At 35.8% G+C, this 25,605-nt stretch overlaps 2 protein-coding genes across 8 annotated transcripts in view; one reads left to right on the top strand and one right to left on the bottom strand.

Annotated features, from left to right (window-relative positions):
- Positions 1-2,389: 2,389 nt before the first annotated feature.
- Positions 2,390-15,830, bottom strand: LOC120629619 (TBC1 domain family member 16). 2 transcript variants are annotated; one of them, XM_039898609.1, is made up of 7 exons: positions 14,832-15,830; positions 10,053-10,249; positions 8,263-8,773; positions 7,469-7,613; positions 5,314-5,420; positions 3,719-3,900; positions 2,390-2,819 (listed from the first exon to the last, which is right to left on the bottom strand). In XM_039898609.1, exons 1-7 carry the CDS (start codon positions 15,701-15,703, stop codon positions 2,626-2,628), a joined length of 2,208 nt encoding a protein of 735 aa, XP_039754543.1. In that variant the 5' UTR covers positions 15,704-15,830; the 3' UTR covers positions 2,390-2,625. The 2 variants fall into 2 exon arrangements, with proteins under 2 accessions (XP_039754543.1, XP_039754542.1); XM_039898608.1 differs by having other exon boundaries at positions 8,263-8,764; positions 14,832-15,715.
- Positions 15,831-18,594: 2,764 nt separating this feature from the next.
- LOC120629110 ((E3-independent) E2 ubiquitin-conjugating enzyme) overlaps positions 18,595-25,605 on the top strand; it is a 34,688-nt gene continuing 27,677 nt past the window's right edge. For all 6 annotated transcript variants that reach the window (XM_039897886.1, XM_039897884.1, XM_039897882.1 and 3 more), the window contains exons 1-5: positions 18,595-18,919; positions 20,332-20,559; positions 21,457-21,699; positions 24,106-24,220; positions 25,396-25,527. In XM_039897886.1, coding sequence (XP_039753820.1) covers positions 18,695-18,919; positions 20,332-20,559; positions 21,457-21,699; positions 24,106-24,220; positions 25,396-25,527 — 943 coding nt within the window. In that variant the 5' untranslated portion in view covers positions 18,595-18,694. The remainder of the gene's footprint in view (positions 18,920-20,331; positions 20,560-21,456; positions 21,700-24,105; positions 24,221-25,395; positions 25,528-25,605) is intronic.

Below are 25,605 nucleotides of genomic sequence, written 5' to 3'. Positions count from 1 at the left end.
GCAGATTTCCTCGCGATGTTTTCCTTCACCTATGGAGGGTAGAGGTAAGGAGAGTCATCTGTGTATATGAAAAAGTGTCGTCAAAATGTATTAAATTAGGATGGCGCCACATTTGCATCAGGGTAACTCTTAAAAGAAGCGCCAAATATAAATATTGTTAGAGTAGGCTTGAAAAATAAACAAGGAAGTATGGAGATACAAGGAAGTAAGGTTATATTTACCACAATATTTTGTACAACGTAAGTTGTTGAAATTCTCAATAATTAACTACTTTAGTCGATAATGACATTAAATTTTTTAACTCGGCATACTTCAATTCATCTACGATTGCTACATTCATACCATACCCTGTGCATCCACCAGCGCCATTGTGGAGGATTTTTGAACTGTTATTTAGCGCATACACTGGACACTTTTTCAACTTTTCTCCCATATAAGATGACTCTCCTTACCTCTACCCTCCATACCTTCACCGTTGAAGCAAGTGATATTTAAATTGCTTAATTAAAAACGCACATAACTAAGAAAAAATAGAGGTGCGTGCGTGAATTCAAACTCGGCCCTCCGAAGGTGAATTCGAAGAATGTTTACTTAAAACGCGATAATAATATTAAAAAAAGTAAAATCCTATGTAGTAGTATGTTATATCTTACGTAAATTAATAAGCTATTGCGTGGATTGCAAGTGATGCACTGCTGTCCATTGAGGAGAATCTAAACCCATCTTTATCAAAAGATATTCATCAAACTGAAAAGCATCGAAAAATTAATTTCTAATTGATCATTTAGAAGTGTTATATTGCGATTGATTTTTTCAAATAAAAAAAAGAATGCATTGTTAGCTTTATTTTATTTATTTTCAGTTAAAATGACGTTGTCGATCTTTGCCAATCAGGAAGAGGACAGATCGTTAAACAATTAATGTTTTATAGGCATGCATGAATATGATTTATTATTGTTTGTTCCTGAGGTTTCGGGTCTGTTGTGTTTGTATTTTCATTGAAAGCGTGTAGAGCGTACATTACGTAGTTTAATAAGATAAGAATAAATATTTTCTAATTCTGGTGATAAGACTCAAAATTAAATCCCCTCAATAACTAAATGAATGGTCTCTACTACTCTAACCATGAAATAATTATTTACAAACTGTAATTCCTTGAATTAGGGTAAAGAAAATAAATGATTGGGAGAAAAGTCAAGTAGGTACAGTATTCTCTTAGTATGTTACATCGGTTGGTTACATCATGCCCGATAACCTGTACATACAGGTGTCACTTCTAATCCTAACTAATATTATAAATGAAAAAGTTTATTACCAGGGTCAACTTTTCTTAATCGTCACAATCGACTGATTTTAGTTCTGACAAACATGCACGTTTTACGTAAACAAAAAATATGACGAGCATGATATGAAGGAAAATATACAAGATAAGCAAATTGTGGGCATTATGTACCTAATAAATATTTATATAATACTGTCTTTTGTACTACAATACATTTACTGAACGCCATTGAAAGCTACATAATATTAAAAAAAAAAAAACCTGATTTTATAATATACATGACAAATACAACGTGTAAATGAAAACCGAAATATTACTTTTCAGGCTTTTCAGGCACATTAATTACGGTCTCTATAAACCGAAATAGTTTTTGAGTAAACCACTGTCATATTTCTTACTGAAAATAAATCAGATACAGCCCTAACATCGCATTCAAAATTAATATGAAATGACTCCTGTCACTTTTTTAATCTATTATAAAGCTACGCCTCGAGTAGCGTAGGTACTATGACCGTGTCGGTATTTTATCTTTATTAGGGTTGTTATGAGTAAAAACTTTTTTTTTTTTTAATTAGTTGGTATGGAAAAATATTTATGCTTCTTTTGATTTAATGTTTTTACAGGGTGATTCCTTATGAAATATACGTATGCAGCCTTCAACAGTATTTCGTAATTCGGTTACACGTTGTATATTTAACGTTGATAATAATTTGTGAAATATTATTCTAACGATTGACAACGATCAACTGGGTAAGTAATCTACCTTGTTAATCATCTCAAATCAATAACATTAATACGGTTAATAATATTTGTAACATCGCAAGGTTTCATTGCGTTTATTTTTTATTTTTACATTACAGAAACTAACTTTTTGTACACTATGGTTTAGTCACATGTATAAAGTGATTTATTTTGTTCAAAAAGATTAAAATATGTCAGGTATTTAGGTTAACAAGTAGATACCTACCGTATATTTTCGCAAAATATAAGTTAGTTTAATTATTTACCTACATTAAATTTAAATTGACATCAAGCTGTTAAATAAATATTATTAATTAAATCAAATTTTAAAATAATAATTCAATAAATAAAGGAAGCATACTTTCGTTGAGATCGAATTAAAATATACAAATAAAATGACTAGGAGTTCTAATGATTAAAATTAATCGTATTTTGAACAAAGACATATTTAAATCAGACCAGTAATTTAGGAAACTTAGGTTTAAAATCAAATCACATATAATAGATTTCGTAACAAAGGCTGAAGAATAGGCATTTTAAAAGCAAACCTTCTGGTAGCAAGATTCAATAAACCGTATTCGTCGATATGTATTCCGTCATATTTACTGTACAGCATATTGGCAGAAGTCATGTGAGCCCGTACATTCCACGCTCGGCCGGTGGGTGGAGTCCCATATACCGGGACCGCATCTTTGGCACATCCCAACCAATGTACAAGGAATACGGACCAACTGTCTGAACTGATAGATTAGACCACGGGCTTTGCGAAGGATGAGCCGTCCGTCCATATACATCGCTGCAAAAAAGACAATTGATGGATGAATGCAAATGCTAGAGGCCAATATCTCTTTAAACTATAATAATATACATAAATAGTTTGTGTAAGACAGAATTTGTGAAAATTCTGTCTTACACAAACTTTGATCACGCACACACAAACATACACAGAAACATGCATACTTATTTTGTATATTATAGGTTGTTATTTTTTTTATTATCATCCAAATTTCTTTATAACATGTCTGTCCTTTTGTATATCATTGTATCTCTTGTTTTGTTTGTTTACTTACCTTCATTTCCGTGTTTTTTGTTATGTTTATTTTAATTGTAACACAGGGGTAGTAATACTATTCTTAAAAGAAGGCTTCAGGTTTATTTTTATTTTTTATTTTTATTAAATAGTTATAATATGCAGATAAACACCCAGACACTGAAAAACTTTCATGTTCATCACACAAACATTTTCCAGTTGTAGGAATCGAAACCACGGCCTTGGACTCAGAAAGCTGTGGCGTGCATAGAGGATATGCACAGGGTATGCAGCTGATATAAAATGAGGAAAATCTCAAGTACGAGTTATAAATACTTAAGGGTACGCTTTTTATAACTCTTGCAATGCCTATAATTGAGTTTTTTATAGCTCGTACTAGGGTTTTCTTCATTTTATATCATCTGCATATCCTGTGTGCATACCCTCTATGCACGCCACTCACAGAAAGCAGGATCGCTACAAACTGCGCCAATCGGCCGTCTAGTGACAACTAACAGCTTGTTCAAGAAACATGTGCTAAAGACGAGTGGTTTTTGATGCTTTAATATTAGTCGTGTACACGGTTTTATGTATGTTCTTAATTCTGTGGCTGCATCATTACTTACCATCAAATGACATTTGACCAGCAAAAGGAAAAAGCTTACCTAACGAACTGAAGTGCAGCAACATTTCGTCAGTGTTGAGATCCTGTGCAATGACGTCATCAGCATACACGGCAATGATCGCGAGGCAGAGGAACAAATGGAAGTAGTCGGTCTGGTAGTTAGCCCAGCATGCCTCCCACATACGTAGAGCCACCGCTTCGGTGAACTCGCGTTTGAAACACCTAGTTCCAACAAATAATATCATCATCATCATGATGATCAACCCAATACCAGCCAACTACAGGGCACGGGTCTCCTTTCAGAATGTAGAAGGTTTTGGGTCGTCCACTTGCGAATTGGTAGGCTCCACATGCCTTAGGGAACGTTATGGAGCAGGAGAACTCTCAGGCATGCAGCTCTCCACTTTCATCTCTCACAAGATAGAAAAATAAATGTTAAAACTTAAAATGTAAAATGTAAATTGTTGATGTTGGAAAAGAGCAACTGCTGAGTTTCTTGCCGGCTCCTTCTCGGTAGAATCTGCCTTCCGAACCGGTGGTAGAGTGCTAGAGTGCTAGAGTTCAAAAGTGCTTATATTAGGCCTACTTGAAATAAATGAATTTTGTATATTTTTTTTTTGCATGTTTTTATGGTTTTGAGACCCCTTAGAGAACCCCGAGTCCAACATAACTTCCATCTTGCGACACAGTTTATACTACTGCAACAGTTATCGTGGCACCATGTTTATTGTGTCAATTCTGTACCCTTACCAATATTCTGAATAAATGAAATGAATGAAAATGAAAATCTTAGTCAGGTTCGACTGGGAAGATTACAATGGGAACCCGGGTCGTCTAGCAAAGCAAGCGTGAGGGGTTTATAGTTTGAGTCCCTTTAGAGGGCCCCGATTCCCAAATAACTGCCGTCACGCCAGAAAATATACGCCATCTCTCTGATAGAAAAGCAATTAAAGCTTAGACGCTGCTTTCGTTGCAGTTGGAGTGATTATAACTATTGGGACTAGAGCTACAGGAAATCTCATAACCCAGAACTGGTAGAGGGTAATACTGACGAATCACCTATTAGCTGTCACGAGGATCTAATAAAAGACCACGGCATAGAAACAGTGACATATCTATAAATTTAAATATGTTCTTGTATTTATAGGAACAATAAAATAATTGGAAAATCCAAAAGTGCACGCCTCTCATTCATTACAATAAAATTGAGATTATTTGTAAATAATAATTAAACTACATCTAATTATACCGTGAAAGTAATAAGCTTCTATTCCTCAAAATACTGAAGCCTACAAAAAAAACCAACACGATAAGTGAAGTATTTCGCTCGAGTTATCGTGACCGCAAGATACGGGATCCGCACATACAGACACACGGACGTCCAAGACAGAACTTTTTTAAACAATTTTTTAATTAATAAATAGAGATTTAAAAATATCATGAGTGTTAAAAATAGTGTTTTTTCTCAACATTTGTCTATATATTCACTTATAAAAGCAATAAAGAATAAAAAAGTGACATTTTAAGTTGGATAATCACTCGGTGTGCGTAAACTGACAGTAATACCCACCTCAACGCTTCGCTTATGAGGCGTGCAATTAAAATCTTACTAAAAAATTTGAAGCGTATACTTACAATAGTATCCATCTATGGCAGAAGAGAAGTTCCATAGCGTCTACATGTTTCTCCAAATGCTTGTAGAAATGTGGCAGCATTATTCTTATCAGTTCACGCAAGTAACTCTGAAACGGGAGATTCTTATTTGGTTAAACTTTTTATAAATAAATAAATATACTACGACAATACACACATCGCCATCTAGCCCCAAAGTAAGCGTAGCTTGTGTTATGGGTATTTAAAGGACTGTGAATATTTTTATTAATAATACACATAAATACTTATAATATACATATGTATTAAAAAAACTCAAACTTTAATAAAAAAACAAAGGGCTTGCACAAAAAACCTGGTATTAAGAAAGGAACGCTCAGTTTTAGTAAATAAATTAAACACCCTTTCATTATCCTTTCAGAGAAGTAGAGAAAACTATGAAAGTGAAATTCAAAGCCACATAAATATTTATAAAAAAAAGTGTCTGGGTTTTACACAAACATTCATATTCATCACACAAACATTTTCCAGCATACGTACTCCTAATCGGTTTCTACATGACATCGTATCGGAACGCTAAATCTATTAGCCGAACGTCCTAGTCGGTGATAACTGCCGAAGCCAGCAGACCAGACTAGAGAAAATTCTGAAATTATAACTTCCCAAATTGCCCCTGCAAGGATCGAACCCGAGACTCCAACTTGTCGAAAAGTCTAGTTATTGGTTTTCTTTCTATAATATGTATTTGTTCTAACGAGTAGAAGTGCAAATTCCATTGCATTCCATTGCATTTTGTTAGGTAATAGAAGTACCTACAATTTGTAGACTAGTATTTATACTACCTAACAGGTTAGCCCGCTACTTTCTTAGACAGTTGCAGTCAAGGGTAGTGAAATAAAAAAAAAAGATATGCTTTAATTAAGACCGCTATTCAGTACTGTGGGAATCATTGTATACCCACTACGGTTGCCTTAAGAGATATAATTAGAATGAAAGTAATGAAAAGAGCAACTTAGTGAAAATAAAAGCACTGCGGTTTGCGGAATTTAATGAGCCGCATTGTCTTAGTTAGCTTTATGGTTCCACACAGAAAACTTCATCAAGGATGATAAAGTAGTCCTCGTTGCTGCAATATAGGTTGGCAAAAACCATAAGGTAAGTAGATAATAATAACGGGGCGGGAAGGTCCGAGGTATAGAGATGAACGTCATATACTCTAAAAATACAGAACAAATTCTGCGTGCGTCTACTGATAATTTTTAACAGTGAAATCCATATCTTATAGTTTATTTGGTCCGACTCAAATTAGATCCCAGGAACTCGTTAAACGCAGTCAAATATGCCAACAACTAGACAAGCGATGCTATTACAACTTTTAACCAGTATTTATACGCAATAAAAACGAGAAAAGTGATCGGTATCGCTAAAATTTAAGCGATTCCTGCTATTTAGTTTTATCGAGATATGAGTTTACAAACTAGGAGAATTAATGGGAACTGAGCCCGCATCAATCTGGCTATCGAGGCCACAGAGCCTTGCCCGGTTACGAGCGAGGATTTGTGGTTAAGGGACGTTTTTTTTTATTCCACTACAAGTTATCCGTTTGACTGCAATCTCACCTGGTGGTAAGACAAAGTGGGGATAGTCTAAGATGCTAGCGGGCTATACTGTTAGAGTAAGGCAGTCATACCCCTAATCGGTTTCTATGCGACATCACACCGGAACACTACATCGCTAAACCTCTTTGTCGGTAGGCTGGTAACTAGCCACGGCCAAATCCTCCCACCAGGCCAGACCGTACGTTTGTAACGTATTTTTATTCGCAACTGATTTTTCTAAAAACATTAACGCGGCGAGGGGATGATAGCATGGAAAAAAATCTAGAGTAACTAGAAACCGGTAACGACAAAATCGACAAAATGGCCTCCAGAAGCCGATGGAGATAACGAGTCTACGTAACTAAATATATACCTAAATCATTTGGTAGCAGAAGACTTTTGACAGAACAGCCGGTATGACAGAACTCGTCCTTGAAAGTACTATCGCCATGCTTATTTCTGCCGCAGAGTTTTGCTCTGTTAATACATCATGGTTTTCCACTTACCATTAGGAGGCCCATCTGCTTGTTCCATCAATTATTACAATAAAAAATAACAACTTATTTAATCACGATACTTACCAAGTTATTATCCATGTCGTTGTCTGTAGGCGTGCATACAAAGATCGCTCTTTGCATGAGACCAACGAAGCACCAAAAAGCCTCCGCTTCACATTTAATTTCGCAGAGAACTGGAGCGAGGAGGTCACTCATGCCTTGCGTATACCTACAAAAATAAAAGTAATATCAGACTTTATGGATTAGCGTCATGATTAGTACTAAATATTCTACTGCTGAACACAGGTTTCGTCTTTAATTTGTCATCGTTATCAACCCATTACTATAAGGCAAAAGTCGTCCATCGAATTGAAAAGGGTCCATCGGGTCCACACCGGCCATATTTTCTTGGGATTTGTAGACACGCCTTTTCACGGACAGTATGGAGAACTTCCAGTTTTTCATACTAAAAACTTAGACCCACGGTACTGACAAAATTCTGTTAGCAAGCGTAGTTATCGTTCGATATTGTACAAGTAGACGTAGTAGAAGTCCTCTGATCCATGATCAAAGGACTATTGTGTCTACAACCAAAAGTTAAAGGTTTCATATAGGCGAGCAAAGAAGTCATCTATCCAATAACAGACTCGTATGATATGCGTTCACAAGTACGCTACAAAGCCACTAATTTAGGATTAAAACAGAGCTATAAGAATTAAGCTATTAAGTAGTGCCAGTCAAAGGCACTAAATGAGAAAAGAAAATCCTCCAAAAACTAACACACTAGGAAATTTACAAATTCTTTAGAGTGCTTTAATGCTTGAACAATATGCCAATGTTGAGTTAAGTGAGCTAACTCCAACTTTAATTTAACTTACCCTAATGCTGGATTGTAGACTGCATAATTCAATAAAATATTCTTCATGATCTCAACATTATAATTGTTGTCGCCGGCAAAGAACGGGTTGCCTCTATCAGTTCTAACTACATCTTTCTCGATAACACTCTGAACATTCTTCCAGAATAACGCGTGCTGTTCTGGAGTCATCTTCTCTAACCGTCTCCTCTTCACTTCATCATACTCTCTTGTTCTTATCTTAAGTATGATCTCTCTTTCGTCATACGTGGAATTGTATGGATAGCAATGTAGTAAAAACGGCCAAACCTCCCTCCTCAACTCTTTATCGAGACCTCCGAAAAAGACGCATTTCCTTAGGAATAAATCATCTTCAATAATGCCTTTCGCGTTCATCATTTTGCCGTAGAAAAGTTCGGGGGTAATTTTTGGTGGCTTCCCTTCTTCTGGATGTTGCTCCGACTTTTGTACCTCAGGTCGGCACACCATGAAGTGGCGATAAGGTAGATTAGGCTCATCTGAACCTGAAAAGCCTTTATTAAAAACTTCTGTGTTTAAAAATTATTCTTGACTTACACAGTAACAAATTATTATTAAACTAAGCGATTTAAACACCTAGGTGCTATTTTTGAATAGAAGCTGGCAGGAATTAGGTACTTTGCAGAATTCCATGATAGGCAATGAAAATTAAGCTTTTTTTGGTATACCCGAAGCAGGAGAATCTGTACAGTGCAATTTATAATTTCATCAATCTTTATACTCCACACCAAACAGATCTTCGGCAATGTACTTTCCACGCACGTTTCGCTCCGACCCCGGAGTACAATTAAATCTTCCTGCTTTTGAGCATACATGAATAGGCTTTTCCAATTTGTACTTTACTCTAATATAATAACCAACTCATTCTGACGGCTTCAGAACCATTCAGCGCTATTCAGCTAATTAACTTAAATCCCTTTAGAGGCTAGCAACTTAGAAGCACTCTATAAAACTGCGAAGTGCGAAGTTATGAAATTGCGAAAGTTTGAATACTAGGCCAAAGTAATTTCGTTGGGACATTTAAATAGGTATAAACTTAGAAATGGGATGAAGGTTCCTTCATTCATATAGCTGTTTCTAATTAGGTTTAGGGCCCCCACGGTCATAATTATTGCAAGGAATACGTCATCCAAATAGTACTAATAGTGATGCCCTGTTGCCCTGCCGCACATTATAATGACAACGGCAACCACGTCTTTTAGACCGGAACACAGCAATGATGCTTGGCTAGTTCTTCCCCGAAGAAGCTCCGTAACAAAACTACTACTTACTTATAGTCATAGTTTATGAAATACTTGCAACCCGCCCCGGCGTCGGTCTGATGCCAAAGATACTAATGTGAGGTAGTTTGGGGGGAATAATCTGAATAAAATTCCGTAGTAGGTACGTTAATTTTACCAATCTAGTAATCTTTTAATTTCTTTGCTTTTCTCTACCATAAACCTTCCTCTTGAATCACTCTATCTATTAAGCGTACAAACAGCGTAAGCGTATGTAAATAATAAATGTCTCTCAATAAGTTCAAAGTTTATATAAAACGTAAGTTTACTGAAAAATCCTATTATAATATTAAGGATTACTTAAACGATAAAAAAGCTTGGGTGTGAATTGCTCTAGCTTCATAGCTTAATATAAATTTACTGGAAGATGGTGATAACAAAAAAAAAATTAAAACCACCATCCCCTTACAATTATGTAAACAAATATGTATGAACGCTTCATAAATGCCTGTGATAGGCCTACATGAATAAAGAAAATTTGAATTTGAAATACCTGGAGTGAGTTTAATATTGTGCAGTAGGGTATGCCATCTGTGAAGCACTTGAGCTAGATGATCCAGTCCTCCGTGGTGGAAATGCAGTATTTTGTACTGGGACTCCCTCGACGCGACCACCAGCTGGCCACACGTGCAGTTGTCATCGTTGAAGAATAGCCGTAGTGAACGCATCTGACTTAGATCCACGGAGAACCTTGTATCATGCATAAAACAAGAATATTTTTTTATGTATGCAATGATAATTGAAAAAATATAAGACAAAAAAATGCGCAATTTCATTTACTGAGTCATTTTAGGCTGTTATTATAAACAGTCAATGTTATTGAAAAATTCTTCGATACCGCCCCGGACACAGGCAATATAATATCATCAACAATATTGACCTGTGTGCGGGCAGTCTAACAGCCGAACTGAATTTGATGAAATTTCGCGACATTTTAGGCTGTTATTATACACAGTCAATATTATTGAAAATATTCTTCAAGCCCACCCCGGACACAGGCAATATAATAAAATTGACAATATGCAGAATATCATCAACAATATTGACGTGTGTGCGGGCAGTATAAAAGCCGAATTGAATTTGATGGAATTTCATAGAGGCCATTCTGATAGGGCTATCAAAAATAAAATAAAAAAATCTAAATCGGTTAATAAACGATGGAGTTCGGAAATAATTACGAAACGAAATAACAGCGGAGGAATAGTTATTTCGTTCACTGGTAAGTAAGTAACAAACATTTAAAAAATACAGTCGAATTGAGATTTTCATGCTTTTTTTTAAATCTGTTAAAAGAAATTAACATTGCTCGGTTCTGCAAGTAGACCGCTTGCTTATGGCTTATCTTGTAGCCTAATCGTAACAAGTTATAAAAATTAAAAAAAAAACCTTCCCTGGACCCTAGGATTGATCAAAGCCTATATTAGGAACACTTATTTTTTTTTCTACACGGCATCGTACCGGTAGGTACTAGAGAGTAAGGTGGTAACGAGCCATGGCCGTAGCCTCCTACCAGACCAGAGCTGATAAAATTAAGTAATTAAAAAAAAAAAATTGCTCCTACCAGGTATCACACCTGCGACACTATTTAGTGCATAATTATTAAGTATTTATTAAATATCTACGCATTACTTATTTAAAGTTAATATAAATGTTATTTAAAAGAGAATAACCATCACGTAGCCATTACGTAAATAACGTGAGCGAAATATCTCGGCGTGGGAGGTCGACAGACCGCAATAATGACATACCGGAGGGAGGCAGGCCCTGAAGGAATGTAAGGTTAATGATATACAACTTAGGGTTGCGGCCGGGGTTGGGCCACAGATATAAATAAAAACTATGCTTTTACGCACGCATATATTGTGTGTATAATTTCTTTATGCTAATAGTGCCTTTATACGCGCGTTATTCCCCCGACTGGCTCTAAAAGAAAGAGACATGTTTTTTTACTTGTCCACGAGATGGTATGCCTATGTTTTAGCATCGGTGTTGCTTGTTTTCAGAGATTTCAGCACTAACACATTTTTACACAGATGGCGAGATGTTATTTTATTGATATAGCAGTAAATAATTTAAAAAATCTATAATGTAATAATATTTCCTTCCACTTAAATTTACAGCACTGACAGTTGCGCCAAGGAGGTCGTCAAATAGTACTCATTATTACCTACAAAAAAGTTCATGAGCAAATTGGATCTATCATTACTAAGTCACCATAGCAGCTTTTGTTCCAAAATTGTATTAGATCGCCGGTAGCAACAAATGTGGGTTTCATTTTTATCGCAGTAATAATTCTTATTTAAATAAATAGTTTTATTATCAAGGATATTTTTACAGAAGTAAAATATTTTTTTTATTTTTTCTAATGGGACATTTAATTAATTAAAAAGAATTTAAGACTCCCACACCTAAACAAAACAGTTATTTTTAGACCTCTTAAAAAACTGCATCCGATATTTGAATGACAATTTGATACACAAACACAACTTTTTTAAGTTGTGTTTGAATTACACTTAAATTTAGAATTACACTTAAATTATGTTTTTTCGGAGACCCGGGTTCAAATTTCTTAATTTTCTCTGGTCTGGGCTGTTGTGTGGCTTCGGCTTGGTCTATTTACCACCCATTGACAAAGACGTGCCGCAAAGCAATTTTGCGTTACGGTACATTGTCGCGTGGGAACCGATTAGAAAGCATGGCTTTTATATAACTACCATACAATTAACAGGTAAGCCTGTTACCATCTTAGATACCGCATCATTACTCACCCCCAGGTGAAAATGCACTCGAGGGCTAACTTAAAGAAAAATAAAAATAAAATAAACCGACGTGTCCTGGCATTAGTCGTGATCACACCCCTGTGGAAGGAGGTAAAACGCTTAATCGGCTATAGCCATAAGACATAAAAAAAAACAACTACCTGCCTAGGACATGCTGATAGCATGACAAACTTTAGATATGACCGATGTCCGATGTATTAGTGCACACACTATTGTGCACTATATTATCTCTCGTGTAGTTTAGTTTAGATATTTACGGAAGATAATATAGTGCACAATAGTGTGTGCGTAAATACAAGTACACTCTCTATTCCCTCACTCCCAAAATCCGGAATGGCAGCTCCGACACGACCAGAAAGAGATCAGGCTTAAGACTGACAGCTTAACGTGCTCTCCAGGGCACGGGGGTGAATTACCGTCAACTTCCAAACTCTGGGTGTGTACTAAGAATTCCTTAAAAGAAAAACCCAATACTTTCCATTGGCTTGAACCGGGATCGAAGTCAGGACCTCTAGCTCACGACTAGACTAGAGGTAGTTTAAGGTATAGTTAAATAATGTATAATTTAATATTGTATAATTTAATAGTGTAATTAGTAGGTAATAGTTTAAGCGACAGCCCTGCTCTTCAACTTCACTTTCGGGGGCCCCGAACGCATCCCAGCACGCATCTCTAATTTTTTTAAAGTGTAGGTTTTAACCAATTAAATGTCAATTGCTTTACCGGTGAAGGAAAAAATCGTGAGGAAACCTGCATGCCTCAGAGTTCTCCATATTATTCTCAAACTTCAAAGGTGTGTGTCCACCAATCTGCACTGGGCAAGCGTGGTAGACTACAGTCTTAAACCCTTCTCATTGTGGAAGGAGACCCGTGCCCTGTATTGGGCTGGTAATGGGTTGATATGAAAATGATGATGAGGTACTACTTATGTTGAGAAATCGAGAAGGATAAATAAGTCTAATCTTTTTAACTTAACTAAACACTTAGATAGCTCCATTTCACATAGACATAAGCCTGTATGGAAGTTCGAAAGGATGTTGTACATAAGAGTTTGCTGGTTGTTGATATAGACCGTATAGTATTGGCGCTATGTCGTACTGGCCACTTTGATCTCAAATATCTCCTCTTTGGTTAGGAATTCCAATTTCAAATTTAAACAGCTTGCTTCTGTTCTATGAAAACCTGAATTCATTTGTTTTTTCCTCTTTTTGTTTTTTCTTTACATCACTCAGTTTACAAAATGAAAAACTTGAAATATCGCGTTATTAACAAGTACGAGCTCCACAACGGCAGCAGTGCTGCAGAAATCGAAGGATTACACAACATTAATCCACAAAAGCAAACACAATGCGTTATTGGTGCAAACGTTTTTGCTTTGGAAGTTTGGACCGGCAGATCATGCCCTGTGGACGGCCGGAGACCAAAATTGATAATAAAGAATTGAAGCCTATTATGCTGCAGGCTGTGGTGTTATTGATAAAACTATTAATCCACTTGAAGCTTTAAAGATGCGTACCTAGACTAACGCGCGTCGACAGCTGTTATACATTACTCAAACGACACAATAATTAGGGGATTTTAGGACGAATTTTAGGACCTGTGATGAAAAATGGATCCTGTGGGATAATCGGAAACGCTCATCGCAATGGCTGATCCCTGGCGAATGAGCTACGACGGGGCAGCCAAAACGCCTTCAAAGATTTTATTGATTCCCGTTATAATGGGATGGGTTTTGAGTAATGGGATCAATGACCCCTATATGACAACCTTTGAGATGGCAAAAGTGCATAGATAGCAATGGTACCTACATACTTTGATGAAATAAATATAATATATTAAAAAAAATTACTTTATGTTCCTCCATTACTTTTAACTCCAATTTGATATGTATATATCTTATATTACTATAAGCAACCTTGGTAGGTAGGTACTTATAATGTAGGAACCATATGCAAATATAACAGACTTGATAAACTAGAAGGTTGCTGCTTCACCTATAGACCTACTTTTACATACATGTTTCCTTAACATTCTCAGTGTTAATTTCCTAATTCTATGTTATATTCCTCCTGTCACATATATCGTGATAAATAATTGTAATGTGCGGCAATCGTTGAAAGTTTCGATGTCCAGAACTGTAAAAAATCGGCGTTGGTAGGTCCGCTTACTCGCTGGACCAATGGCATCAAATAAATCAAAACCTATACAAAACACTACCCAAAAATACCTAGACGTAAATAAAGTCGAAGACAACTCAGTCAATTTAGAACAGATTCAGAATCAAATTCTGGACCGCTTTCTTACAAGGCGAGCACATACTACGATACTAGGGAGTTAATCATTAATATTTCATCCAACTACCGCGCCTATAATGAAATACTGCAAACCCAGTTACATAACGAAATAACTCAAATGTCAACAGTTAAAGAATCTGAATACAAAAGGAAAAGATACATTAAAAATGCAAATTGATTACATGCTCAGTAACTCACCTTCGACATTTTAAAGGCTGCCGTCTTTGAGGCACAGGCGAACTGTGGACGCTGTCTGGAAACACCAGATTGTGTTTTAATGCTAAGAATTCGGGCGTGCTCATCCAATTTGGGTTACCCTCGTCGCATGAACTCAACGAAAGTGACCTCATACAGCTCCCAGAAACAGAGTCAGGCGTCAAATCTACGTTCTCAACATTTGGGTTAGAGATTGTTATGTTAACAGACGTCATTGATTGTGACCGAACATGCCGGTCATATTCGTATACTGGTTCCTTGGAATCATCTTTGTCCAACGACACGAATACATCGTCTTTACTGGAATCCGCTGACTTTATTGTTGGTTTAGAACTCGATGACAATTCCTGTGTTGTGTCGTTTTGAGTGTATCGCGTATCACTAGATTTAATACTCTGTTTATCTGAATTAGAATTAATACTGGTTGTGTCGGAGGAGTCAGAAAATGCGTTTTCGTTGTTTCCGTATTTCCGCGTCTTCTCCGGAAAAGATTTTTGTCGTGGTATATCCTGTGGGTTCGTAGGTTTTATGCCACAGACGAGCTCATCGCTGGGGCTGGTCTCAACCGCAGAGGGACACTTTTTTAATGTGGAGTTCGGTATCCAGTTTAGGAACAGCGTTGGTCGTTTAGCGTTGTTGTGTTGGTCTGTAAACACTTTCGTTGTTACCGTCAAGTACCCCGGATGGTGTACGATGTCCAACTCGTGTCTTGCGATCGTCGGCGGATGGACGCATACGTTATTCTTACAGAACAATATTTCATTGTCCACGTAATCCGGCGGTTCCTCATTGTCATCGAATTCAAGGCCGAGGAAGTAGCTCGAAGCACGTTTTATAAGCTCGGGTAGCGGCATAATGGTTCACATCTCTGTTATTGCGCTTTAATGTTATCACGGTCGCGTCAAACCCTTTTAAACGCGTTGGGAGTACTACGCGGCGCGCATGTAAACACCCACACTGAGTGAAACGCTGATAACGCAGTATTGATCCGTAAAGCCGGTCGCGATGCTCGCTAACGTCAGCTGTGACACAATACCCTTCGCGTTTTGCTCATGTTACGGCCAATGAATGCTTTGACCTATTAGCGTTTTCATTGATTGATTCGGCTGTAACATCCAGATTATCTACACGAAATACTTATATACTTAGAAGTATGTTGGAATGTATTTTTAGTAGGTAAGTCTGGTGAAAGATTTTGGGTAAATGGTTTATAATATTGAGAAAATGTATACTTTGAAGCGAATGGATGTTTCGGGCTATCGGACAGAATTCGATTATCCATATGTAATAAAACCGGGCAAGTATAAGACATACTCGTGCAACAGAGGTTCCGTAATTCAGAAGAAAAAAATAGTAAAGTAAAACGATTACTTGACGTTTATTTGCCGATAACTAAAAAACTACGATAAATAAAGAATTCGCTTTATTTTTCCCGTAAAGTTAACATAAATAAATCCAAATCAATAGGTTCCTACAATATTATTCAAGTACTTCGGACGTAAGAGGGTAGTTACTTGTACTAAGTGAGATTTTTTTTATCACTTTGTAAATAATTTTAAACTAACTGGGGTAAAAATAAACTGGGTTAAAGTTTCATTACAAGGATAATGTTTGGTCGCTTTTATAAATAACGAATCCTATTTTGATGTCGATAGCTTCAGTAATTAGTTAAATAATCGTCTGTGACAGAAAGGATCACGGTCAAACTCGAACTAGATGTGTGTCATTTTTACTATTATGGTACTGGACCACTTCTTTTTATTGACGGACCACACAGATGGCCCACCGGATTATATCGCCTATAAATACAACACTTCGCAGGGTACGCGAGAGACACCTTCTGCTTAGTGCCGCCCTGTTTGCCTTTTTGTGCTTGTACTAACACCGGCAACCAAGCCCTTTAGACTGAAACACAGCAAATACTGCTCGGCGACAGCAATGCTGTTTTGCGGCAGAACCCTTACCGCCCTATTTAGGGCGGTAAAGGGTACTATTTTCACGGACGAGCTCTGTCAAGAAACATCTTTTCTTGTTTAACCATGAAAACGAGAGAGATTCTCTGTGATTTCAATATCGTAGATAGTCATTGTGAAGTACATAGATAAATGCCCATTGATGGCTCATTACTTTTTAAATACCTTATCTCCAGAACTGTTGTTTTAAATTTGCCAAATTCTGTAGCTTCAATTATTATTAAAGTCAAAAATATCTTTATTCAAATAGGAATATTAAAAGGTATTGTTATGATTATTATTAGTAGATACCGAACATCCGGTAATCAACCAGATATTTGGTGTCTAATTTATGTAGGTTAATACTTGGTCCTGTTGATGCCAATTCGTACATTATATAAGGTAATTTTTATAATTAAGTATTTCAATGAAAATCGAAATTAACATTTACTACAGAAGATTTTTGTTTTTTTTTTTTTGTATTCCCATGTTTTTACGATATTACAGTTATTAGTAGAACCTACTACTAGGTAGTGGCAAGTGCGTATACATTTTATAATTAAAAAAAAACTAATATAAAAAATGAATGTTCGGCCGCTGGAGTAAATGGGGGTGGCTTATCTTCATTTCTAAATTATAACCGACTACCGACTACCGAGCCATAACCTCATAAGTACCTAAATGTCTGACAGCAATGAGCAAACATAAACCAATCTTAGAACAGCGATCTATTACGCATAGTTTTTTAAATTATAAAGAGCAATATATTAATGAATGAATAAACCTGTTATTCATATTCTAAGCAAATAAAGAAAATATTTTACCGAAAATGTCTCCAAAATAATAATCTGTGATGACAAGATATTGACATAAAATAGACATGACATTTATTATCTGCCACTCAATGATGCAAACTTTATAATTTTAACTATGGAGGGTAGAGGTAAGGAGAGTCATCTTATATGGGAGAAAAGTTGAAAAAGTGTCCAGTTGTTGCGCTAAATAACAGTTCAAAAATCCTCCACAATGGCGCTGGTATTAATAATAATAATTTTAACCAAGCATAGCGTTCCTAATTCCTATCTTTTTCAATATTATTATTAGCAATCAGTAAACCTGTATGTGTGCTTAACTATGGAGTCATCTGTGTATATGAAAAAGTGTCGTCAAAATGTATTAAATTAGGATGGCGCCACATTTGCATCAGGGTAACTCTTAAAAGAAGCGCCAAATATAAATATTGTTAGAGTAGGCTTGAAAAATAAACAAGGAAGTATGGAGATACAAGGAAGTAAGGTTATATTTACCACAATATTTTGTACAACGTAAGTTGTTGAAATTCTCAATAATTAACTACTTTAGTCGATAATGACATTAAATTTTTTAACTCGGCATACTTCTATTCATCTACGATTGCTACATTCATACCATACCCTGTGCATCCACCAGCGCCATTGTGGAGGATTTTTGAACTGTTATTTAGCGCATACAGTGGACACTTTTTCAACTTTTCTCCCATATAAGATGACTCTCCTTACCTCTACCCTCCATATGCTTAACAAAGACAATTTATCTTTGTGTAATTAATTATTCAACGTCGAATTATCCCTTAGGTATTTAAATAACGTTTGTGAAATCACAAATAAAACTGCCGATTTAAAAAATAAATCTTATAAATCAAAGGCTGAATTCAAAAAAAAACGAGATTAAATAATGGTATTGCAATAAAACTGCGTGTAACAGAACAGTATTTTTTGTTTTGCATCAAAGCCGCGCGATGGCGTTTCCGTTGCTTTAATTGACGCATGCGCCACACATTACTATCAGCTGTCAGAAAGAACTTATTCGCGTAAAAAACAAAATTATTTGTGTCTTTAGATAATTCCCGTCAATATGGCGGGGCAAAATCCAGGATCGCCGACTGACTTTCAGTATTTTTACGAGGATGAAGTGTATAAAATCAACAACCATGGTCAAGTCGTCTTCGGTCTGGTTTTGGAGAATTTTGAAGCCAACTCAAGTGACCAGGAGAGCGACATGGAAACCGCTATTCAAAAAGGAGAAATTCGCGTTGTCTGGCATCCTTCAGGTACCGAACGGGTGATTTCGGAGAAATCGGTAAGTAACAAAATCAATTTGTACAAGTCCCAGTTACGCAAAAAGTTACTCTCAGATTTTCATGTTCTTTAAAGCAACAGAATTATTAATTTCATTAAAGTTCATTGCCAAGATGTAAAGTCTTAAGCACTTTGTACTTTGGTTAATTGGATATTAAATTGCATGAGAGAATAATTTAATGCTAGGATTATGTATGCATTTTTGACTGCTAAAATTTTTGAGATACCCTCAAAGATAACATTAAGGAATTCATCATTGATCACCACATGTTCAGAAACCTTGTGACTTGCAGTTAAATGTTTAAACAATAAATTTCATTTCATGGACACTGGAAAAGTTTTGATATTAAATAATACATAAAATCTTTAAGCTGAAAATTTATGGAGAAAATAGTTCAACACCTTGCACTTAAATAATTTTGAAAATTATTGAGTAAATTGCTGCTTCATAACTGTTCAATAGCTTCAAATATTATATTAATGATACTATAGACTGAATGATGGTACAAGAATTGAAGCAGCTTAAAGTAAAAACTTGCCATAAAATGCAAATAATTAGAGACTCTTCAGTAAAGTTTTAATTATTAGCAATTTGAATCATTCAATATGTTGAACAGATTTTATGCTAAACTAGCTGATGCCAGCTACTTTTCCTTGCTTAGAATTTACAATGTCCTGTAAGTTTACTTTACTTTTATTCCTATTTTGTTTGTATCTATTTCCTCTAATTGCAAAGTTTAATGTTCTTAAAGTTACTACAGGTACAAACCTGCCTGTGGACAACTCACATATGTATTGGTTGTAAACAAAATTATCAAAGGGTTAACTTTAAAACATGAATACAATCTTGTAAGTTAAAATCTCTTAACAAATACCAACATCCTAAAATTTTTAACATCCCTAACTTTGAAAAATATGAGATTCTGATACTTTTTTCAAGTTGACTATATTACTCTGTATTTGATAGCTCATTTATGTTTGACTTGTTACTGTTGCCTTTGATACTGTTAACATAAACTAAATTTTTCTGCAAGATATAAGATATTTTCCTGTATTTTACGAAGATCTATTATTAAAAGGCAGTCCTTTTATTATAAACTACTAGAAGAGTGATATTACTTTAGCAATATTATTTTGATATTGAAACTCTTTTTCAGAATGATAATCCTTAACTAGCAATTGCCCTTGACTATGTCTGGGTCTCGTAGCATAATTTCATCAAAATTGGCTAAGCCATCAGTATCATCCCTCAAGCTTTTCTGGGATAAATAGTATCCTGTCTCTCACAACTAGCATTGTCTGAAACAGATTGCTATGCAGCAATAAGCCTGTCCAATTGTAAATGCTGTTGTGTACTGTTTATTACATTACATAGTTTTAAACAAAGATAAGATGTGTTAATTTTAATTACAGGTAGGCTTAGCAGACCGCTCCTTAATGCCTGGTGATGTGGTACGACGTCTGATCGCTGGCAAGGACACCCAGCGTGGTTATTGCAGAGATATAGTGATGACAGCTGCATTACAGATAGTAGGCACAAAGCATGTCATTCCCAATGTAGCCAGTGAGAGACTGCAGCCGTTGGAAGAGTTTACTCCGGATCTAGCTGTGTGCCTTGAATCTTGGGTTGGGACTTCTAAAGTGAGTAAAAGTTGCAATTGTTTATATCTGATTACAGCAAGTCAATGAAAGGGGCACAGCCTTAATCAAACTTTATGTCTCCTTGAACTTTGTGTGTTTCAACGCAGTATGTAATATTTGGTATCAACCAATCATCAAAGTGATACAGTTGACTATCTGTGTGAAGCTATGCAAGTGAACGCTGCAACAACTGTTTGATTCATATAACATGCTTTGCCTGGCACAAAGTGCATATGGTTCCTACTTCTCTTACTACAACGCTAGCATCTAGGATGACTACTTCTTATCCAAGAACTGTACTAATCTGTTGCAGTGGTTTATATAAAGTAGCAATATTTTACTAGAATTTTCATCATCTATTCAAACAATCAAATTTTCAATTTAAATTATTGTGAGGTCATTGTTATGTATAATTTAAAACTAGCACAGGTTTGAAAAGAAGCCTAAAACAAACACAGTAGGATACACTTTTCATTATGATCTCAGTTTCACTTAAAATAAATAAATAAATATAATACGACAATAACACAACATCATCTAGCCCCAAAGTAAGCATAGCTTGTGTTATGGGTACTGATGACTGATGAATTTTTTTATGAATAATGTACATAAATACTTAGAATATACAGATAAACAGCCAGACACTGAAAAATATTTATCACACAAACATTTTTCCAGTTGTGGGAATCGAACCCAAGGCTTTGGATTCAGAAAGCAGAATCGCTGCACACTGCGCCAGTCACCCGTCAAAAAATGTACATATGTATTTTTGTAGGATTTAAATTAAGCATTGTTATAATTACTATAAACTAAATGACTTAAACTTAACTAACAAACTTTCTATTTAAGTATTATTACTTGTGTATATGGCAGTCAACATTGAGTTCTTTATTCCAGGCTGTTCACAGTAAACTTCGTCTAGTATCAGCAGATGGTTCTCGCTTAGAATACCCAGATCTGGACACATGCCCTCTTGAGGACTATTCTATGCGACGGCGTCGTGCTACACCGTACTCCTCATCGGAATTCTATCCCGGACAGGTTGTGTACGGGCCACTTGGATCACTGGATAATGCCAACTGGTTGCATATGACCAAGGAAATGAAGACTGCTCGTAAACATAAAATGCATGATCATAAGGTAAGCTTCTTCTTACGTATACTTTTCGTATACTCAATAAGGAATAGCATAGACCAATCTGGTAATGGAAGGCATCTCCCCAATAAATTCTACTACATATTATGTAGCAGCTAGTTGGTAAGACGTCTCAGAAAGTTGGAAATTGCTTATTTTAATAGTACTAAATGGATTATGTCTTCACCTATAAATAGTGTTCTTTGAAAAGATTATGTATAAACTACATGTTGTAAACATTACAATGTTTACAACATGTAGTATATATAATCTTATATATACATATAAGCAGAGAAAATTCTATTCTATTTAGTGATTTATATAAATAAATTAATATATTATGACAATCACCATCTAGCCCTAAAGTAAGCGTAGCTTGTTTTATTGGTATTAACATGTCTGAATATTCTTATGAATAAAATACAGATCAACTCACAGACACGGAAAAACATTCATGTCCATTACACAAACAATTTCCAGTTGTGGGAATCCAACACACAGCCTTGGATTTAGAAGTATCGCTGCCCCCTGCCGCCAATTGGCCGTCGAGATTTGTTGGCCTTATAGTTTAAGACTTAATATATTATAAACCACCTATGTTATTTAGTACATACTTGACTTTTTATTATCTTTTATCATCATTACCAAATCAAAACAACTCTTTTGAATAGAGCAAAGAAACCATTTCTAGGCTTAGATGCAGAGTCGCCACAGACTTGGGATTCAAATAGCCAGCTGTCCATAGGTTACAGCACAGCTTAGCTTTATCTAATTAAAGTTCTATTTCTTCGCGTTTGGTCAAAATGATGAGAGTAAATTTTAACGATGCGTTCGCTTACTTAGTCAACATTTTGGTTTAAAAAAAAAAATCCTACCAACAAAGTAAAAGTAAGGATACCTACGTATGTTTGCGTGAGAACCGACTACTGTCTTCACGATATATCTTTATTTGTGATATTTAAAAAAAAATTATTTAACTAAATAAACTTTCAATGAATTAAATACCTTTTTTCTATTGTTAGTGTCGTTTTTTCTACAAACGTAGAATAAGGCCAAAGATAAAATTTTTGAAAAGATTTTTATCTTTTTACGCCAAAGAAGTATAACTTCTCCCGCGTGTACATACCATAGACGTTGATAGCCTAGTGTAAGGCTTCGGCTCTCCTTTCGGGGGAAGCGAGTTGGAGCCCTGGCACGCATCTCTAACTTCCTGGAGTTATGTGCGTTTTGAATTGAAGGTGAAGGAAATCGTGCGGAAACCTTCTTGAGAGTTCTCCATAACGTTCTCATTGTCGGGTAAAGTCTACAAATCCACTTCAACCGTTTTTATAAAAGGAGACCTGTGCCCTGTAGTAGGTCGGTAATGGGTCGATAGTGGATTTACCATCAGATCAATTCTCAAACATAATATCAAAAATAAACATGAATTCTAAAATGTTACGAGTGTTAGGAGGTTACAATTGTATTTATATAATTCAAGTAGAAGTAGAGCTTATTGTGAAAGCTGGTCCGTGTTTACGTCCGCTATGTTTACGTCTGCCGCAAAGAAGCATTGTTGCAATGCTGTGTTCTGATTTGAATACCGGTGTAATTACATACACCTACGCCCCAGGTTGAAACGGTGATAGCCCAGTGGGAATGAGCTCGACTTTAATTTCGAAAAATCGAATTCCAGCACGCACCTCTAACTTTTTAAAGTTATGTGCGTTTTATGCGCCATTGAAGCAAGTTATATGATAAAAATATCACTTGCTTCAATGGTGAAGGAAAACATCGTGAGGAAACCTGCATGCCTGAGACTTCTTCATAATGTTCTCAAAGGTGTGTGAAGTCAACCAATCCAAACTGGGCCAGCGTGGTGGAGTACAGCCTTAACCTTTTCTCATTGTCGGCATGTGACGGCCGATTGGCGCAGTGGGCAGCGACCCTGCTTTCTGAGCCGAGGCCGTGGGTTCGATTCCCACAACTGGACAATGTTTTTGTGATGAACATGAATGTTTTTCAGTGTTTGGGTGTTTATCTATATATTTAATTATTCACCAGTCATCTTAGTACCCATAATAAAAGCTATGCTTATTTTGGGGCTAGATGGCGTTGTGTGTATAGTCGTTATATATTTATTTATTTACTGTGGGAGGACGTAATGGGCTTAAAAAACTTTATTGCAACACAACACAATAGGAAAAATACAAGGTAAACAGTAATAGTACTTAGTGCTAGGGTGCAAAGGCGGCCTTATCACTAAAAGTGCGTAGCCTGAGCGTACGAAGCCGATAAAAAAGTGGAAAGTTAATAATAATGTATACTTTTTGTTAAATTTTTACTTATAATTTGTTATGTTTATGTGGTGTACAATAAAACTGTATTCATTCATTCGTTCAATAATGTTATAATGTTAATAATTGTTCCCAGTTCACGGTGGAAGCTGTGATGACGGAGAGTGTGAGTGTGCACTGGCAATGTCGTGCGCTGTGCACGCATCCCTCGGATACAGATGCGCCGCAACAGCCAAAGATCCTAGTCGAAGGTAAAACACAAAATGAATAATATTTACATACTAGCTGTTGCCCGCGACTTCGTCAGCGTTTGATTTTGTTTTTTTGAGGTGGCGTACAATTTAGTTCTAGTTCTAAAAAAAATTGAAGTATTCAGTATCGCTAAGCCTTAAATGAGGGATTTGCTGCTGTCCGCTGAGGAGTTCTGTCCTCTATCTCCAACCACATTCAGATCTACACAAAGTTTATGCAAAATTAAACACATATTATAACCTCTATAGTACAAAAATAATTATTTAAATCGGTTATAATTTGTCGGAGTTATAGTGTAAAATCGTCAAACACTTTAATTCTCTCCCAATAAAAAAGTATCCTATATTACTTCTAATACTTCCAAGAATATGTGTACAAAGTTTCATGAGGATCGGTTAAGTAGTTTTTGCGTGAAAGCGTAAAAAACAAACTTACATTGACTTTTATAATATTAGTAAGGATTTACAATTGGACTAGCGGATGTTGCGAACTTTATATGATATCCCGTGAGACTAAGAAATTTTCCCACGGTCCTATGACCATCTCCAGAAAACAAGCTACAGACAAAGTTAAAAAAAAAGCACATAAAATTCGAAACGCGTAATATTTCACATATAGATTCACAGTTTGGTTTTATTTTATAGTCAAAAGTCTCTGAAGTGTAATGTAAAGTCCTGAGTATGCGTCAGTATAAGAGCAAAATAGAAAGTGTACTTTGTAGATAGATAGGTGTGCTAATACACCATGTATTAAGTTTGAAGAAATTAAAAAATTGCACCATGCATATTTGGTTAGTATACTCAGATTATTATATATGAAGCTTAATGTTAATGTGTTGTTATGTAAATGTTTTACTAGATTTAGTGTACTTTATATGTATGCATTATTTGTTATTTATTTTTCACACACAACAGTGTGTGAAAAATAAATAACAAATAATGAAATATTGGAAAGAAGCAAGCATTTTTATTGCCTGATTCTACATTTGTATGTATGTGTGTATGTATGTGTTCACACACAACACATATATATAAAAACACTAAATCTATTGGAACTGTATGATTAGGGTACTATTACTTGAAGGTGGGCGGGTGTTATAAGCACAGTTTTAACTTTCGCAGTGCCACACTTGCTAAGATTTATTTTATTCATTATTTATTTTTATTTGTTTTAGGTGATGATCTCAAGAAGTTGAAATTACTGAACGTTTTTGAGCCGTGTACACTGCAGGTTGGTGACCGGAACTTCCTCACAATCGGCTCGGAGGATACTTTTGTCAGCAAAAAACAGTGGAGGAAACAGCAAAGTAAATATATATTATTTTTTCACTTTTAATAAAATTATTTCTGCCCTGATGAAACTGTGATAGCCCAGTGGGTAGGAC

This window comes from Pararge aegeria, chromosome 14, assembly GCF_905163445.1.
Source record: "Pararge aegeria chromosome 14, ilParAegt1.1, whole genome shotgun sequence".
NCBI classification, from domain to species: domain Eukaryota; kingdom Metazoa; phylum Arthropoda; class Insecta; order Lepidoptera; family Nymphalidae; genus Pararge; species Pararge aegeria.
This window is presented reverse-complemented; position numbering and strand designations above follow the sequence as displayed.